The sequence below is a fragment of the Marmota marmota genome, unplaced genomic scaffold (assembly GCF_001458135.2).
Source record: "Marmota marmota marmota unplaced genomic scaffold, marMar, whole genome shotgun sequence".
NCBI lineage: Eukaryota > Metazoa > Chordata > Mammalia > Rodentia > Sciuridae > Marmota > Marmota marmota.
This window is the reverse complement of record NW_025999968.1, coordinates 35265096-35284003: the sequence shown is the minus strand read 5'-3', so window position 1 is coordinate 35284003 and position 18908 is coordinate 35265096. Positions and strand designations below refer to the sequence as shown.

Genomic DNA, 18908 nt, shown 5'->3' with positions numbered 1-18908 from the left:
TAGATTAGGCATTGCCTCATTACATACAAGGCAGAAACCTGGCAAAATGGTCTTGCTTACATGAAACACCCTCTCTCTCAACAATCTGGAATTATGTCTTTATGATCAATCCCCAAGAAAGAGAAGCTGTACCACTCTTAACTGTTGTTTTTTCTACCCTTCTGGCATTTTTCTTTATTGCATTTTAGCAAACATTCCACTTTAAGGTTAGGAAAAAAAAATAAGCAGCATGTGTACATGTCATAGTATCAGAACATTTATGATATGAAATTATAATCTCTTTCACTCTTGGAAAAGAACTTCAAATGGTTTAGTAATTTTTTTAGTTTCGTGAATTTCAGAGCTTAAAAACATGCTAGCGGTCATGTAGTTGAAGAGTGTCTACTTGGGCTGCTATAACAGATGATCATAACTTTATAAACAGCAGAAAGTTTCTAAACAACAAATATTTATTTCTCATAGTTCTCTGGGCTAATATTAGTGGAAGTACAAAGATCAAGGCACTGACTGATTTGGACTCTTTTGAGGGCTCACATTCTGGTTTACAGATGGTACATTTTTATTACTTCTCACATGATGGAACAGACCTCTCTGGGGTGTGATTAATAAGGGCACTAATCCCATTCATGAGAACTTTACCTTTATGACCTCATGAAGCCCTCATATTCCAATACCATCATCCTGGGGTTAGGATTTCAACAGATGAATTTTAGGGATGTAGCCAACGTATGTCAATTAATTGAATAGCCAATCTTTGAATATTTGCTTAAATAGTTAGTTTCAGAAAATATTATTACTGGAAGTTATCCATGGTCAATAATGAGTATGTCAAGAGCTCTCAGAGCATAGTCTATTTCCCACATTTTCCACTTAATTATTATATCTTTTAAAGTCTGAATAAAAATATTCATCCTGAAGCTTTATTCTAAGCACATATGAAGTATATTTAAGGATATATAATTATATTTAAAGTGCCTAGAATACAGTGAGACTCAAAAATTTTGAGTTTCTTCCCTCTTCTCAACCTTATCTTCCATAAGCATACAAACTTTATCTGAGATTGTCCAACTAAACACTAGGATTAACCTAGCCATGCTGAATGTTGGAAACATTTGGGGAGATCTTCAAATAAACCATGGAGACATTCATGATTATTGTGAGGTATAATCCTATTATAGGAAGTTTTGAAGCTCCATGGGTTAAATTTAATGGACATCCAGCTTTGAGAAGCTATGACCTAGTCCTTAGCACTCTTACATCCATCATTATGAAACAGAATGAAGCTTGTTTGGAAAAAAAGCATTTTCCTTTGTGGGAAGGGGCACTCTGTGTCAGGAAGCCATCTTTGTGCTTTCTTTTGTCACCGTGTAATGCTAAGAAGGCTTAAAAAAGCCAAACATGCTTGTTCTAAAAGCTTTCAGGTTTGTTCATATATCCTGCTTATTTTGTTTTCATTGGGAAGTGTTTCTATGGAATATGAAGGTTAAGGGTCCAATTGAGTTTTTCATTCTCTCTAAATAGATACCCTGTGGTGAACAAAACCTTTCTGCTTCAGATGCTCTGGAGATTAGTTGAGCACTTAGAACAGTTTGCAGTGTTGATCTTATTCACTCTAAATAGAAAAGACTGCTCTCACTGATATGCTACTCACAACTTTGAGAATTAATAATTTTATATATTTTTTCTGCTCAGAATATTGTGGCAACAGAAAAAAATATAGTGTGTTCTTTTTACAAATCTTTGAAGACCATATGTAGTATATGTGGATGGTATAAAATTTAAATATACAAAATAGAGTGTTCTTTTTTCTTCTATAATCCTTTTTCTGCAAGATTTTTCAATATGTTCACATAAAACTATCTTCCTCCTAGTTTAAATCATGACCAATATATTGCTTATCTTTCTAAAAAAAAAATAGGTCCCTAAATTTCAATTTTGAAAAGTGATTATGAATTATGTGTTATTAGTAGATATATTTTAAGTGATATTGCAAAGGAAATTTGGCTCACATATCTTCCCACATGTGCAATCCAGACACATTTAATTGTGAAACAAGGACATTTATTTTGGAGGCCTTAAGAATATTGTTATTTTACAATAAATGCTTATGACATGGCACTTACATGATATGAATCCATGTGTCAGGAATAATTCATAACTTCTTTACATAAAATCAAACTGTTCTTTTTGGGAAGATTGCTGCCTAGTAGTTTATAGTGTATGGACACTTTACAATAAAACTTTTACATTATAGATTTTACAATAGTGTTTTATGGCTATATTAATTAGGGTAATTATTGCTAGCTACTTTACCAAACAACCTCTAACCCTCAGTGTCTTGGCACAGTAAAAGATACTTTCTTATTGACACACTCATCTATCAAGGTCAGGTGGCTCTCCTCTAAGCAGTAATGTAAGGGTGTTTAGGCCTCTCCAGGATTGAGATGTCATTATTTTCAGAAATCTTTATGGTTTCTGAGTGAGGCAAAGACAGATAATGGGTGATCATTGGGAGTTTCTAATGGCAAGAACCTATGTCATGTCTCATATGTCATTATCAAAAACTCTCTCCCATGGTGTCTCGTACTAGAAAGTATCCTCCATGTGTCCCAGAAGAAAAATTGGAATGGATATTTCCGTGTCTGTCCCAAAAGCTATACCAAAACCCAGGTACACCTAAGGAATCATTGATGAATCCACATCTTCTATCCACTTGCATAATGAGTCAAAAAATACCTTTGAAGCTAACACACTGAGTAAAAATTGGCAGTTCTCTACCCAACACACTGATTTTCCTTAGACTACATCCTCCCAACCTGTGTTCCCTTTTCCCTGGTTTTTAATGCCCTGTTCATAAAAGGGGCCCTTTCCAAGCTCTGTCAAATACTAGCTTTACCCCTTAATATATATATATTAAGTATATTCCACATGGTAGGCAATAGGAGCCAGATAGACAAAAATCCTCTGGTTTCACGGAGCTTACATTTGAGTGTAGGAAGATAGATAAAGACCAACAGTAATACATGAATATAAAAAAGCAGTTGATAAGAAGGTGATCATTGCCATGAGGAAAAAGACAAAAGGGAAAGAAGTTGAGAAATATGGAGGTAGGGAAGAGATATTTTTAAGAATGTTTTTTTAGGGAAGGCCTCACCTACAAGGTGACATTGGAGAAAAGACTAGAAGAATGAAAGCAAAGATATCCAAGGAAAGGTCCTTCGAAGACCTAAGAAAACAGCAATAAAATCTGGGGCTTATTTACCAAAAATGTTAGGGGAGAAAAACGACTAGAGCAAGCATAAAAACAAAATAGAACATGAAGTCAGACAAGCAAAAGAGCACATGTGATGTAGGACCTTGAAGCTGCAGTGATGCAATCAGCCTTACAGTATGTTGAGTGGGAAGCTCCTGGAGAGAGGGGCGGGGGGTGGGGGGGAGCAGAGGAGTGACATGATCTTCTCTGTTTTTCTTTTTAAAAAGATCATCTCCACTGTTGTGTTATATTTAATGGGGAAAAGGTGTAAAACAGATCACCTACATAGGAGGCTGTAGAAGCAACATAGGGGATAGACAATGGTGGTTCATACCAAGTCAGAAATAAGTGAAAGCCACAAGAAGTGGGGAATTCTGGAAGTGGTGCTCACAGGTCTTGTTAATAAAATTAGTAAAGCAAAGCTTAAAGGTCACTTCATAGCTTTGGTGAACTTGTAGGATGAAATTGCCACAGGTGGAGAAGAGGCATACCATGCAAGACACACATTTTATAAAGGAGGAACTAGATTTCAGTTCTGATATGTGCAATTTGAAAAGCTTTCTAAATATCCAAGTGGAATTGTCCCATGTAGATTTGGTTAGAAGAGTCTGCAGTTCATGGGAGGAAAGATCCAGAATGGAGATACTTCATTTCTTTGTGGTCCCAGTTTCTCAGCTAAAAAATGAAGACAATAACAACACTTGTGTCATGGGATTGTGGTCACCTGACAATAGCTAATTCTCAGTAGGCTAGTAAGATACTCTTTAGTGAATTGACTTAGTTGAAATGAATCAACCTAGAATTGAATAATAAATTTAATTTAGATAAAATGTATTTGATTATATATTTTTATTTTTCTATAGCCATTTGCAATTCCATTTCCCTTTCCCGTTGGTTTATTTCAATGTGCTTGCAATGCCCTTTCTTCTTAGAAGACACAGTCTTCAAGGATATTACTTAATTATGAAGCTATATAATTTCAGGTTAAATTAAATAGTCTTCAGAATTTTAGCTGGCATAAGCAGATACCATTTTGACCATTTTAGAAATTAAGCTGCTCTGATGGAGAGTAAAAATCAATGATAAGATCTGTTATTTTGGAAGCAAATTTTATAATTTCTCCTTGCTGTCTTTCTAAGACCAATAACTCAAATGAAATAATTAATTTGCATTTATAATAATGTTTAGTGATGGGAGTCCCAAACTCATTGGATTATCCAACAAAAAGATATCTCAACATTACATTAGCTTTTCATCTTGGAAGAAATATTTGGAATAAAACCTTATTTTCCCAGACAGAGACACTGTTCCCCTCAATAATTAGAAATTCATAATATAATGTGAAAGGTATACATAAGAACTAGTAACCATCCAACCTGGGTGCTCCAGATTCTCTGTGCAGTGGAGAATAATATCATTTTGCTCCTAAGACAAAGTATAAATCTTAGAATGACCAGTTTAACATTTCTTTGAAAAAGCTATTTTTTGTATATAAGAAATTTATACTTTTCCCATTAAAATTCATAGATAATATTATTAGAAATAAGAACCTGGTTATAAAAGTGTCATAACAATGCTATATTAAGTACAGTATCTTCTAATTAATGAAATAAATACTATACATGATTTTTGCTTTTTATGAATAAATAACATAATTGCCAATACTCTAAGGATAAACTAAGAAGTACGCAATAGCATACACAAAATCACAATAAATCAAGCTAAATGAATATTTAGAAGGATTTAAAAATTATTTTAAAGCTGGGTGTTGTGATGCTCACCTATGATACCAGTGACTCAGGAGGCTGAGGCAGGAGGGTCACAAGTTTGAGGCTGGCCTCAATCATTAGCATTTAATGAGACTCTCAACAACTTATGAAACCTACCTCAAAATAACAAATAAAAAACACTGGGTATGTAGCTCAGTGTCAAAATTCCCCTGAGTTCAATGCCCAGTACCAAAGGAAAAAAAAATAAATCATTTCAGCTAGTGTAATATTTAAGGAAGGAAATATGATTTCACAGTGGAAGATTTTCAAGACACAAAGCTGAAGATATGAAGAGCTAAGAAAAGGAAAATGAAAAATTTGCTGATACTTGAACTTTTAAGTTTTTCATTTCCGATATTTAATTTAAAAAGCGTTTCTGAAAAATTATCTATTCCACTACTTCTCAAATTTCCATGATATATTGCCAACTCTAGTACCATAAAGCATTTTCAATCTGTATGCTGAACATTGGTTATTACTTATTAAAATTAATACATTGGAAGATTATAATATATTAGTTGTAACTCATTAGCTAACTCATGAAACGAATAGCCAGAATTGGTTGTCAGGCAGAATGTTAATTGCATTTAATAAATGTTAGCTTAACCCTTTGACTATTGCTAAATGTGCCACATACTTGGGTAAAGGCAATCATATGTTGCATATGATACGGCATATAGTTCTTAATTTCCCAAGGGTGATGTTTCCTATGGAGATTGGCAGGCTGGCTTTTGTTCTTTTATTAGCACAGCTGCTAGAATTTCTAGTGATCTTATTATTTTATTTTTTTGCCATAGTATTTCTACTTTGAAAAGGGAAGGATGAAAATGAATTATGACCCTTAAGTTGCCCTTTAACCTTGAATGTTAGCGCCAGTGTGCAATTGAAAACACTTTCCATGTTTAACACTTGGATGAATCCAGTCAATTTGATTTCAATGATGCTGTGGTAGAAGACAGCAGAGAGACCAATAATATGCATTTTACATATCAATAATTGACTTTTATTTTTCTCTGTTTTTTTTTCTTTTGTTTGTTTTTATTTTTTGCATGGGTGATACTTGTATGAGGGCAAGAGTTTTTTTTTTTTTTTCCAACTTGAACTAAAACCTGTATTTTTTCATTAAATTTTAGTCCATTCTAAACATTATTCAAAATTTTTAGATCTTCCACCACCACCAGATCCCCCACCAGGTCAGGGTTTAAGGCAGCAAATAGGCCCGAGCCAGCATGCTGGTCATGTGGAAAACTCAACAGAGAGAAAAGGAAGCTCTCTAGAGAGACAACAAGCCTCCAGCTTAGAAGACACAAAGAGCTCCTTGGATTGTCCAGCCAAAACCTCCCTAGAGTGGCAACGACAAACCCAGGAATGGATAAGCTCCACAGAACGCCAAGAAGACATACGGAAAGCCCCACACAAACAAGGGGTTGGATCAGGTGTGTTCTGCACAGTCCCAAGCAAGTGTGGGCTGTGACCCTTTTATTTTCTACCAGGTATTCTAGAAATGGCAGTTGTTTAAGGGCATCCGAGAGATATTTGCCTTAAGTCAGTAAGTGAAGTTGGAATTTCTCAAGCAGAGCTCACAGGCACGTTCCTTGAGACTGATTACAGTGGTGATTGCTCCTCAAATTAACCTCTCCATAGGTCTTTGAATCCAAGAGATCTCCAGCCTTCATCTACGGTCTCAGGAGACAATTTTGGCTTTTTTGCCTTTTACTGTTTCTATTGAGTAGCTTTAAGACCACTAAATTTCAGCTTTTGTGTCAGTTTAATCTCTACCTTCAAGGAGATTGTCATTTTGACAGAAGTAACCAGTCACTTGAAAGGAGAGCTCCTGTCAGTCAATTAGATGAATTAATTGAGATTATAAATTTACAAGTAAATGCCCAACCACAGACCTCATGTTGGAAAAGGTTAACTGATTAAATGTAGATGACTGTTCACATGGGGACAAGAAATGCTCTTGTTTACAAATCACACTTCCTGGAAATGTTAGAACATAAATTTCATGGTTTCCGATTAGACATTAATTAGGGGTGGGGCTATTGCATTTTTTGGAATATCTTGCATCAGGATTTACTGAGTATTAATAAACATAGACACATGCACACAACTTTTGAAACATATTCCTTATTCATTTGGACTCAATCTTTATTAGACAAGTCCTCTCCCCATGCATTTCTGTAACTACATTTTGTTACAACACTGTGCTCAAGTTTTTGAAAAATTCAATTTGTGCAAGGGCCAGAAGATGACAATTTCAATATCTAGATTTACTGAAATGTTTAGGAATGGTTGACCATTCAAGCTGTGAGAGAAAAATTATGTGATCCCTGTCATTAAAGACTATCTAAGGCAAGAAACAGTAAATTCAGCCAACATTTTTTCATCATCTAATCACTTGTTAATGGCCAATACCTCAAAAGAAAGAAAGAAATAGAGTTAGTTGGGGTGGAAAGGAAGATGTGGAGAGATGAAAGGAAAGAGCTAGAGAAAGACAGGAAGAGAGAGGTAAGAAATAGAGGAGGAAAGAAGAATGAAGAAAGGATGCAAAATATTAAATAATTATTCATAATATATTTGATCAGTTATTTGCAGGGAGACAATATATAAAAATGAATATTATCACATTTGTTAAAATTGGGTGGGTTTCTCTTTTTCTTTTAATGAAATTCCTAGCCTTTCAATTAATATATTTGTGTCCCAAGCAACAACAGAAATTTAAGAAGCTTATTTAATTAGCTAATACATATTTTTTTATCTAAATTGATTGAGGAAAATATTGCTGTGGTTTAAAGTAAAACAAAACCACATTCCTTCTGTTTTGATAGGAATATTGAAGCCTCATTGAACTCTAGAAATTATTTGAAGATATGCTTTTTTTTTTGAAACAAAGTAGTTCACTGTAAGCTGCTCTCTTTTATAATGAATTTAAGTTTTGCAAATAATATACAACATTGTATACTTATCCCAAGATCTCTTTTAATTTAATCCTGCTTCAGTTCCTATTGTAGGAAATGTTGCTTGCACATGGAAATTCCTTTAATATCCGGTCTTGATTAAACCTCCTAATTTTAATTTTACTAAAGAACGAAACAGTAAAATGGTCCATTCTGAGCTTAACTTGTAAGAGTTAAATTTGTGTCATTTTCCTGGGCTTCAGTTCAATTTAGCCCTGTATGTTTTTTTTTTCAGAGGAGGCCTTGGTGCCCTATAGCAAGCCCAATTTCCCATCTCCAGGTGGCCACAGCTCGTCAGGAACAGCTTCTTCTAAAGGATCCACTGGACCCAGGAAACCGGAGGTGTTGAGGGGAGGCCACCAGCGCAATGCCAGTGACCTTCTTGACATAGGATATATGGGCTCAAATAGTCAAGGACAGTTTACAGGTGAATTATGTAAGTGTTTTAGGTCACCGAAAAGGCTATCAAAGCCAAGCATGGTGTGGCAGAGCTGTAATCCCTATGACATAGGAGGCTGAGGTAGGAGAATTCCAAGTTTGAAGCCAGGCTCAGCAATTTAGTGAAACCATCAGCTACTCAACAGGACCCTGTCTCGAAAAATAAAAGCTCTGGGGATATAGTTCAATGGTAGCTCATCCCTGAGTTCAATCCCCAGTACCAAAATAATAAAAATAATGGTTTATTGTGATTCAGAAAGAATATTAGATTAATAATATTTTCATATTAAACAAATTTAAGAATGATAGAAAACTTTCCCTGTTACAGGAAAAAAAAATCAATGATTTTTGAACAAGTTTGGTCATAACATAGATGATTGCTATTTACAGCAGGTCAATGACATAAATATTTCATGTATATTTCAAGTTGATTTATGCCAAGTAAGAACTACTTTAAACATGGTGGTGTATACCTGTAATTCTAGCTACCAGAGGCTGAGGCAGGAGGATCACAAGCTTGAGGACAACCTCGGCAACTTAGTAAGACCCTGTTTCAAAATAAAATATAACAAAGGCTGGGGATGTAGCTCAGGATAGAGCACCTTTGGTTCAAACCCCAGTACCAAAAAACAACCATAAAACAACAAAAAATTGTTTCAGTGTGGGCAATTAGTCTCAACACTTACAAGTTAAATTAAATGTAGTTCACTGGGTACTTTTCTTGCTCTTTTAAACTCAACACAATAAAAAAGGGAAAAATTCTGGCCCTTGGGTACTTTAAAGAGTCTTCTTAGGAGTTCCTCCTACTCTTCATTTATTTGCTCTTCATTCGTTTTTTTTTAATTTATGGAGTCAGTCTTAAAAAAATTTGATCTTTGGTTTGAGTTAGTTCACAATATTTTGATTATAATGATATAGCTATTGATTAAGTTTATCTTTTTGAATGAAGAACTGGCATTGGTTTTCATATTTCCTAAATATAAAAATATGAGGTAATGGTGAAAAATAGGGATGTCACAGTACGTCCAATTAAAAACATTGAATTTGTGTTAATTTCATCAGGAAATTTACCAACTCCCTATTCCCTATCAGAATGATGCCTGCTTAACATTGTCAACTGCTTCTTTGAATTCAGCTTAACCAAGGCTGTTAAGAGAACAGCCATGGCTTCTAATGTTCTCAACCACTTGCCTGATTATGGCTCATGAGAAGACAAAGCTACTTTTCTGATCTCTTGAATTCCTCATGGAAAAATAGTTTATGATCACCATTATGCTCACATCACAGGCTGGAGGAGCTCATGAGATGATGAAAAGGGAAAATAGTTTCAAACTTGTTGTTTATGGATCTGAGTTATCATGATTGGCTATTATCAATCTGATCAGTATTAAGATTTATTTATAATTTTTCATTTGGCCCATGGGTACTTGAAATTTTGTTTAAATTTTATATTGAAATAATCGTAGGTGTGCAAGGAGTGAAAAAAAAATAGCTCTAGTTGAATTTTAAATCTCCAGATTCTACAGTGTTTTTATTTTCCTTGTTTCTCTGGTTCAACGAAAATGAATTGCACAAACTCACCAAGATCTTTCTGATGACTTCATCTTCATTTACTATCCGGTTGCTCTGATTTTGATTATGCGGGTCGGGATAGAAGAATGCATCATTTAACTCTTGAGCTTTATTCCTGACTTTTGTTTCCATCTCTTTTTAGAGTAACTGAGAGGAGACATACAAAGCTGCTCTGAAAGGACCATCAGGTCCCAACTCATGGACGTGATGACACTAAACAGTGCAATGAACAATTTCTTTTATTTATGTACTATTAAAAGAACTGTAAATGCAATGTAAAGACACACAGCCACACATATCCCACAGATATTTTACTTGTGTTCTTCTCTTAAGTACACCACCCACCTTAACTCTTTCTTGTCAGGAGTATATAAAAAAAAAGAAAGAAAACAAAACTCGCCCTCCAGGAAGAAAAGGATTTTCCTCTGTATATAATTTCTTTTGTGCATTGCTATGCAAGCTCACTCTTTTTAGCTCTGTTCCTATTATTGTCTGTTCTTATTGGTCTGTTGTACTATATGTGAATTAATAGGCTGTGGTGCCATATATTAACTTTTAATTGTGTAACTTTTATGTTTAAATTTTGCACTGCAATTTTATTTGGTGATAAGCACAAATCTCTACTCCTCATGACATGAAGAAAAGATTGAATGTGAAGGGGGTTTCTGTACTGTAAGCTAGGTTGGATAATGCTGGTGTAACCCATCCTGTTAGATGGTTTTCAGTTGGGGTGTAGAAATAGGAAGATGCAAAGGAACAATGGTGTTGGCAAAGTCTGAACATCAGGAATTGAGTCTGTTTTTAAGAGAAGAAAGATGGATTTTGCTATTGACAAAAGCAAGGGGTCAAAAGAAAGAATTTTAAGTCTTTAGACTGAATATGCATTAAAATATGCAGGTAGCAAAGATGTACTAAACTTGCTTTAAAAAAAGATAATTAAAGTTTTATTTAGAATCAACTTTACCTGTCATTGTAATTGACCCATCTGAGAATGGCGAGAAGCAAAAGGAAATTAAGGTGTTTCACAAGAGCTGTATTTATATTACAGCTTTTTTAAAACAGCATTTTCTGAATTACCATAATTAATCTCTCCAACTCATTAAGTCAGAATATAACATGAAGTTCCCCAAGGAAACAAACAAAATGAACTCGAGACTATCTAGCAAGTAAAGAAGCAATTTATTATTAGGACATACTCAGGCTGCTTCCAAACATGAAATCTATTGCAATATCTTGTTTTGACTTTCTAATACATGTACAGTACACACTAGAGGATAAAACTGCATCATTTAAATTCATGATTGAAAAAAATGCAGTCTATATACAACTTTGTGTTTCATTTGACTAAGACGTAAAGTTGATTTCACCAAACGTAGAGCCAAATTGCAAGTGCTTAAAAAGCAGTGCTCAGAGTATGTTCAGTTCACTGTCCGTAAGTTTATCGGAATAAATATTTGATGGTACATTCTCAGAAATTGGCTACCAACTAAAATCTGTTTGACCCATTTTGAATGAGTAAATTGAAAAGAAAAATTAAAAAGGAGGAAAAAAATGCATGTTTATACACTTTTTAAATAAAACCAAACCTTGTAAGTGGACATTAATAACAGTGTCCTGCCTCATTTGTTTTCATGACTTTGAGAACAAGAAGTTCCTGAACATCAGTTATGTATGCTCAAAATAAATGTGACTTTGAAATATATGTTAGCTACTGTACATGTATAGTCAATCCGTCAAGTAGAAGATAACCTTCCTGAAATTCCCACTTGTGACATTTTCCCATGTGCTACCTACACAATCTTAAATTCTAGCTCTGACTATATTTTCTTATGTTTTTCCTATGATATATTCAGTACTTCAAAACTATTTGATGTAACAATCAGGATCAGTTCTCAAGTAGGAGACCCTTTAATAAGTCTCACACTCTGCATTATTGGCTCGGTCACCGGTTCATGTCCTGTTGTCATAGCAAAGGGATGACATAGTTCAATGGCTCCATCTTTTGAATTCCCTGAGACTGCATTAGCACAGGCAAGCCTAGAATGTGATGTTCTTTATGGGCCCCAACATCTTCTTGGTGTCGTGTGTAGTTCATCTCTTCACTGAAGAGAAAAGGAATTCTGAGACACACTTATTAAACACTTTATCAACTTTCTACCATCAGTGCCTGGATTTTCATGCAGTTTGATTTCTCTGGGATAAAGAGACTGGGAGAGGAGAAAAAGCTTCTGCAAAAAAATGAATACATAATTATTCACAACTCTAAGATGTGAGGAATTTATTTTTTATTTGTGAAGTTCCTTAATTCACCTCCTTTATTTCAAAACAAATATCTAAGAAGTTATATTCATTTATGTTTCATCTTTTTGCTCCTCAATCACTGAATTTAGTCTAAAATTTTATCACATAGATTATACAGATTCTTGACTCCTGGTAACTGGCATTTGTAGGCAATTAGTAAACCAAGACTTAAAAAAATATGTCTTTATGTAGATGACATGTAGAATAATTGGAACATAGCATCACACCTTCCTGATTGTCTAGAGTACACAAAAAATTAACAGTTAGGTAATGCAATACAAACCCTGTGGTTACTTGGAATGTTATTTTAGAATAATCCATGTTGCCCATTAAACCTAGTTTTAAATACATTGGTCCAACAAATCTTCCACCCAATATGGTCATCCTTTTATAGAGAGCAAAATAACATGCTATGGCTATATAAATTCAGGAACACTATTAAAAATCAGAAATCTTCATCAACATGATACATGTATAAAGCTACCAGTCAGTATAAGCCAGAATGTCAACAGAATAACACAAATCTAAAAGAGAACCTTTGTAGATTTTCATTGTGTAGCTGATTGAATGAATGTGATTAGAAATTCACTGAGCTCACTCGGCTAACCAGAGCCTACATAAGCCATCAGAAGGAAACGTGGGTGGGAGAAAATGTAACTTACCTTGCACTTACAGGCAACACTGCTGTGAAGTCACAACAGACACAAGTACTGCTTCATTTATAACGGGTAAAGTCTCTTTGGAGAAAATAACCATGTCAGTGCCCAAACTCAGGTATGCCAGTGTATGCCAGGGAGTCAACCCACCCTCCTCTAAATCTTTTCCATGCCATTTTTTTAAAAGTTAGGATAGTACAGGGGCATGAAAATAATTGATCCCTTCAGAGGATTTGCATCCAATTCAAGAGAGAATATAAGAAAACGAGGACCAACATGTTAAGTTATCATACAACCAAAGGGAAGTAAAACCATTGCAAGTTTACTTGCTTTGAATAGCAGATTTAATGGTGTTCTATGTCATAGTTTAATGCTCTAGGTATTTAAATATATTTTCAATTGAATTTGAGTTGAAAGTTTGTATGTGCTTTGGTGGAACACTTCCTAATTTCTACTCAATAAAAATATGTAACTGTCCATTGACAATAAAACAATAATGATGCCAATGAGCTCCAAACAGTGGATTATCTCCACTGGAAAGCAATTGTGTGTCAGTATTAAAGATATGCAGAACCATATTATTCACTAATGTTAGTTTTTTCATCTGCTTCTGTATATTGTGTTTATAGAGTTACATGACAAGAATTGGTGTAAAGCTACATGTCTTTCCACATTATCTTAGAGGTGAAGTTACTTTTATTTTCCTTCTTTATAATGTGTACTTCAAATGAAGCACCATGCATTTCTTTAAATGACATGCAATTTACTAATTCTTTTTAATTCCATAATTTTAAAAGCATTTATTGTGACTTTAAAAGTGTTGCAAGATAAGGGATTCTGTGGCCGTGGGTAGACTTTTTATACTTTGTTTTATAGATGCATTTTTTTTAAAACTGTAGTTTGTTTAAGTCACCAAACAGCGTCCAAAATCTTAATGTGTTTCATTTGATGTTAGATTGGCAAAGAAATTGGCATAAAATTGGTTAATAGTATTGTCAAACAATTGTGTATTGTGTACTCACTGGGAAAAAATAAAATATATTCACATTTCAAATTTGTAAAAAAGCCATTTAATGTAAAACAAACTTGCTTGTAGACAAACCAAAAAATAGACTATTTTGTCACTTTTAGGTAGGTCTTCACATTAATATTTTGTAGCAAAATGAATAATCTTGTCTTCTAATTCAGGTACGGGATGAAAAGTGACAGCTAGGAATTGGCATTGACCTATAAAAGTCATTAAAATACAATGATTGAGACCATGACCTGTAGTTGAAATTTCACAGCTCATTCTATCAGCATTGTTTTCCAGATCTGAAGCCTCCACCACACCATAATGACCTTTAGATAGTTAAAATTACCACAAATGTTTCTCAACAGAATTACTTTAATTAATTATTTTTAAGTGTAAGTAAATATGAGAATTACAAGCAAGTACATAGTTCTTAATTGCTTTAGAATAGTTAATTATAATTGTTTGAGATGTTGTATATTGAACAATTACCTCAGGGACAGACGGGTACAAAAGAATAATATTCTATCTTATTGTACTTCATAAATACTTCATCATTCTTCATGGTAAATTATAACTGTAGGATATAATTCTCCAAAAGTAGTTTCTGAGTTTTTGAAAATAATTATCTCAGTAACTGTAAAAAGCAAATGGTAAAAGAGAAAAGATGCATTCATTCATTTAAAAATAGCTTTAAAAACACGTGGTAAATGGACAATACATTTTAGAGATCTATTTAACTTAGATGCATCATAAAATGCTCTTAGAGTAATTACAAATAATGTTGCATTAATATAATATAGTGGTGATACATACTATGTGGGTGTTAAAGATGAAACCTATCAGTTATCAATATGATGAAAAACAGACTAATTACAAAACAAACATTGCTTTATTGAATTTTGTTGTATTGTAGAAACACCTACACATGGCAAAAATACAAAATTATCACAAAGGTTATTTTAAAAAACGCACTATTTTATCTTGATTACTGTAGATATTACTTTGGAAAATATATATTTTAATATTGCAGAAAATCATTTATATAAAAATATTATTTAGAATCTTTAATTTGTGAAAATGAATTCTCTCTCTCCCATGGAAAGCAGCAGAGGTCAAGCTAAACTTCACTCTATAACAGAAATGCGAAATGAAATTATGCAATGAAAGAAAACCAAGTTATACGAGTATAAAGGGAAAGGTATATAAAAAGGCTAGCTGGTGACAGACAACATGTTATCCCAAACTCTTTTTTATCTGTATGAATTCAATGCAGTCTCATGGACAGAAGAGTAGGAATTTGATACCTGGAAGTGTCACAAACCTGTCCAGAGTCACAGAAACAGGGGCAAACATATCCTATGGCTATGTGTTTAATTTACAAAGAATTAGAAATATGGCATGTCTTTGCATTTTCTAGTCAACACTTTCCTTTTGCAGTAGTCAAACTACAAGGGAGGGGAGATATATATATATATATATATGTATATGTATATATACACCTATATATATATATATATATATATATATATATATATATATATATTTATTTATTTATTTATTTACATATAAACTCACATCCAAGATATCTGACTAGATATAACCAAGATATGTGAATATCTGAATATATATCTATGTTTATAATATTATATGCATGTCTTTAGGTATATATGTGTGTGTATCTCAGATATCTTAACCAAAGAAAGCTACATTTTCACATCAGATACTGTGACCTTATACTAAAATCAATATCCCTTGCAGGTCACTATAACTGCCTTTAGACTATAGTACCATAGTACTCTTTCCAAAAAAAAAATAATACCTGGACAGATACAGGCTTTATAGCACACATTTTTTTTTAACAATTTTCAGACAATATTTTTCTAGACCTAATTTTCAATAATTTGTTTCTGTCAAATATAGTTCTTGTTTTTATTCTTTTTTCAAGCAAGCACTGAGACACAGTGTTTAGAATTAAATATTCAGAGTGCTTTAAAAGGAAATAATTCTTGTCTTGAGAAATAGATTAATATCTTTTATTAAATATTGCCCTGATTTTTAAGAAAGTATTGTTTTGAGTAATGTTTTTATGTTAATGGGAAAGACCCAAAAAACAAAGCTTTCAAATACATTTCCATACAATAAATTCTGTGTTAGCATCATTCGTATCTCAAACTCCCATCAAATTACCCTTGTTCTAGTCTTTCTCAAAATAGTATGTGGGATATTAAAAGTTATTTTAAAAACTAAGAAGAGGCTAAAGAACTGGAAGCTCTAGGTTTGAATATATAAACAGTTTTCTACACTGCCTGACTTATTTACACATCTGTCCAAATCTTATGTGACATAAAACCCTTTGTCCTGGGACACCTCCTGGGATTAATACTCTTCCAGAATCTGTAGTACCTATTCTGCCTTTAGACTCTTTAGTGACGCCAAAGGTTTCATGCCATACCTTGCTGCATATTTTTTTAACCAATTTAACTCATGGGAAAGAATCATGCAAATCTCAGGAACTCTGTGAATGTGATGAGAAAAGTGAGTTATTGAATCATTAAATTATGTTTCAAGAACTTATGAGATCAGTACTCTGCGCTTTCTCAACAGGTATGAGTGCATCATGTTCCTCAGCATTTCCACAATTCTGTGCTCTGAACACTTGAAATCATTAGGCTAAAACTAAAGCATAAAAATAGACTCATTATCTTTCCCCACCCCCAGTTCATATCTCCTACCTCCCACAAAAGAATAATTATTTATTTTTTAAGACTATTGCTTGATTATCACTAGGCTCTACATTAAGTGGAGTTTTGCTAAAATTAATAATGGATAACACGAAATTTAAGGGAAAAAGACTTATCTCAGTAAGATAATAAGAGAATTAAGTCCCAGTAGAATTTGAAATATAGCTAACTAGAAACTACAAAAATCAGAATACTCAGAAATTGCTAAATATAGATGCTCAGAAGTGAAAGTGAAGGGTTACCATTATACAAACTTTCACTGGCAGTGAGTACAAAGATGCTAATATTATCATAGAAATGAAAGTGGAATAGAGAATATAAAGATTTAAATTTGTTTGATTAATTTTGAATGATGGTAGATTGGTGCAATCAATAAATTTAAATATCCTAACAGGGTGATTTAAAAACAATTACCAATGGGTAATGGTTCTACTAAAAGATGAAATAGGCAAATGGAAACAGCCTGGGTGGTGAGGGGGAAGACACATAAGGCTAATATTCAACTTAAGAAAAAGGAGTAATATTTTCAATAAATATGCAACCCTTTCTCATGCAAGTAACCATTTACCAATAATTAAATTAATCAGTAATAGAGATGTTATTTTTTAAACGTATAAGAGAAATCCTTATATATGCATGGCAACAAAGTATTAAAGAAATAAGTGTGTTCAATATCAGCTAACTCCTACTAAAACTATTTGAATATTATATTACAAGTTAAAAATTGGGCTGGGAATATAACTAAGGCTTGCCTAGTGTGCATGAAGCCCTGGGTTCAATTCCAACACTGGAAAAAAAAACATTAAAATCTATGATGAAGATAAGAACTGCTTTTCTCAATGAAGCTCAAGTAGAAAGATAGTTTGGATTTCCTTTGATAAATTCCCAAGTAAAAGATTATAATGCTTACAATGTAATAGGTAGTCAATAAATGTATTAGAGCACACACATATAATATAAAAATAATTTTCAATCATTAGAATCTAAAATAGATGTATATACTAATGGGTAAGGGAAAAGGGCACCTTACAAAAACTTTGAGTATCCAGAAAGGCATCTCATATTAAATAATGCTTCAAATAATCTCAATTTCTACTTGATAAAGGATACATTTATATATATACATATATATATATATATATATATATATGTATATATATATATGTATATATATACATATATGTATATATACACACACTATATATATACACACATACATACACTCAGGTACACAAGTATTTTCATACTGCATATCATTTATTTCATACACATACATGTTGCAACTTATGAAGGAAGGGATATTTCGTTTGGTCAAATGCTGTTTTGGAGTGAATGAACATGTGCCATACTGTGCATGGCACAGGGTAGTGGGGAGAAGATTGAGATATAGTAAGATCTCATTATAACTTAGTTGGGGAGATAAAAGGCATAGAATGAATATTCTACTGGAAGCAGAAAATTAAACAAGTGATATAACTTGACTAATGTCAGAGAAATAAATCTGGACCATCAACAGTCGGAGAAAGTATGGTATGGCAGCCAGTGGGCAGTCAGGGTTTTGGTAATCAGAAACCAGTGGAAGCAGAATGCAGGCTGGCCTTGAAAAGAAAGAACTGAAGAGCACTCAGAAAGAAGGGAAGAAGCAAACACAGCTCAGTCCCTAACCTATAGGAAACTTGGTCTGATGAGGAAATTGGTTATCTGAGCCAACATTTGACTTTGGTGGAATCTAACATATGATAAAAACACAATATGATACTTCAATGGAGTAAGGAATAGGGGCACCTAACTCAGACTCTAGGAGGCAAGCCAGATTCCAGGCTGAATAATGCTGACGAGTCTCCATTTCTTCCAGACAGAAGATTTAATGAGCACTTCATTTTCCCTGTGCAAACACACTGATACATAATATAGCACAGCATAGTATACATAGAATAAATATAGAATAGCAAATGGCAAAGGAAATTAAGTACTCAATGGTACAGAATGTTTAAAAAAACAAAAGTGGAATATAGTGCGGCAATGTAGTGGATTAAACGGCACATGGAATAAAATTCCCCCAAATTCAACTAATATCTGGAATTATTAGTGAAACCTAAAGTAAAACAGATGAAAGGTTAGTATGCCTGCTCCATATGCTTCGTTTTCCACATGGAGAGAAATGGTTTTGCTCCTCTAGGGGGATTTATGCTTTTGCAAGTGA

At 33.5% G+C, this 18908-nt stretch overlaps 1 protein-coding gene across 23 annotated transcripts in view; it reads left to right on the top strand.

The window, feature by feature from the left end:
- The window catches only part of Robo2 (roundabout guidance receptor 2), a 1565243-nt gene extending 1551244 nt beyond the window's left edge, over positions 1-13999 (top strand). For 12 of the 23 annotated variants that reach the window (XM_048803919.1, XM_048803918.1, XM_048803915.1 and 9 more), the window contains 3 exons: positions 6186-6458; positions 8218-8418; positions 10135-13999. In XM_048803919.1, coding sequence (XP_048659876.1) covers positions 6186-6458; positions 8218-8418; positions 10135-10136 — 476 coding nt within the window. In that variant the 3' untranslated portion in view covers positions 10137-13999. The remainder of the gene's footprint in view (positions 1-6185; positions 6459-8217; positions 8419-10134) is intronic. The other 11 variants (XM_048803927.1, XM_048803934.1, XM_048803937.1 and 8 more) reach the window with 3 other exon arrangements.
- Positions 14000-18908: the final 4909 nt, after the last annotated feature.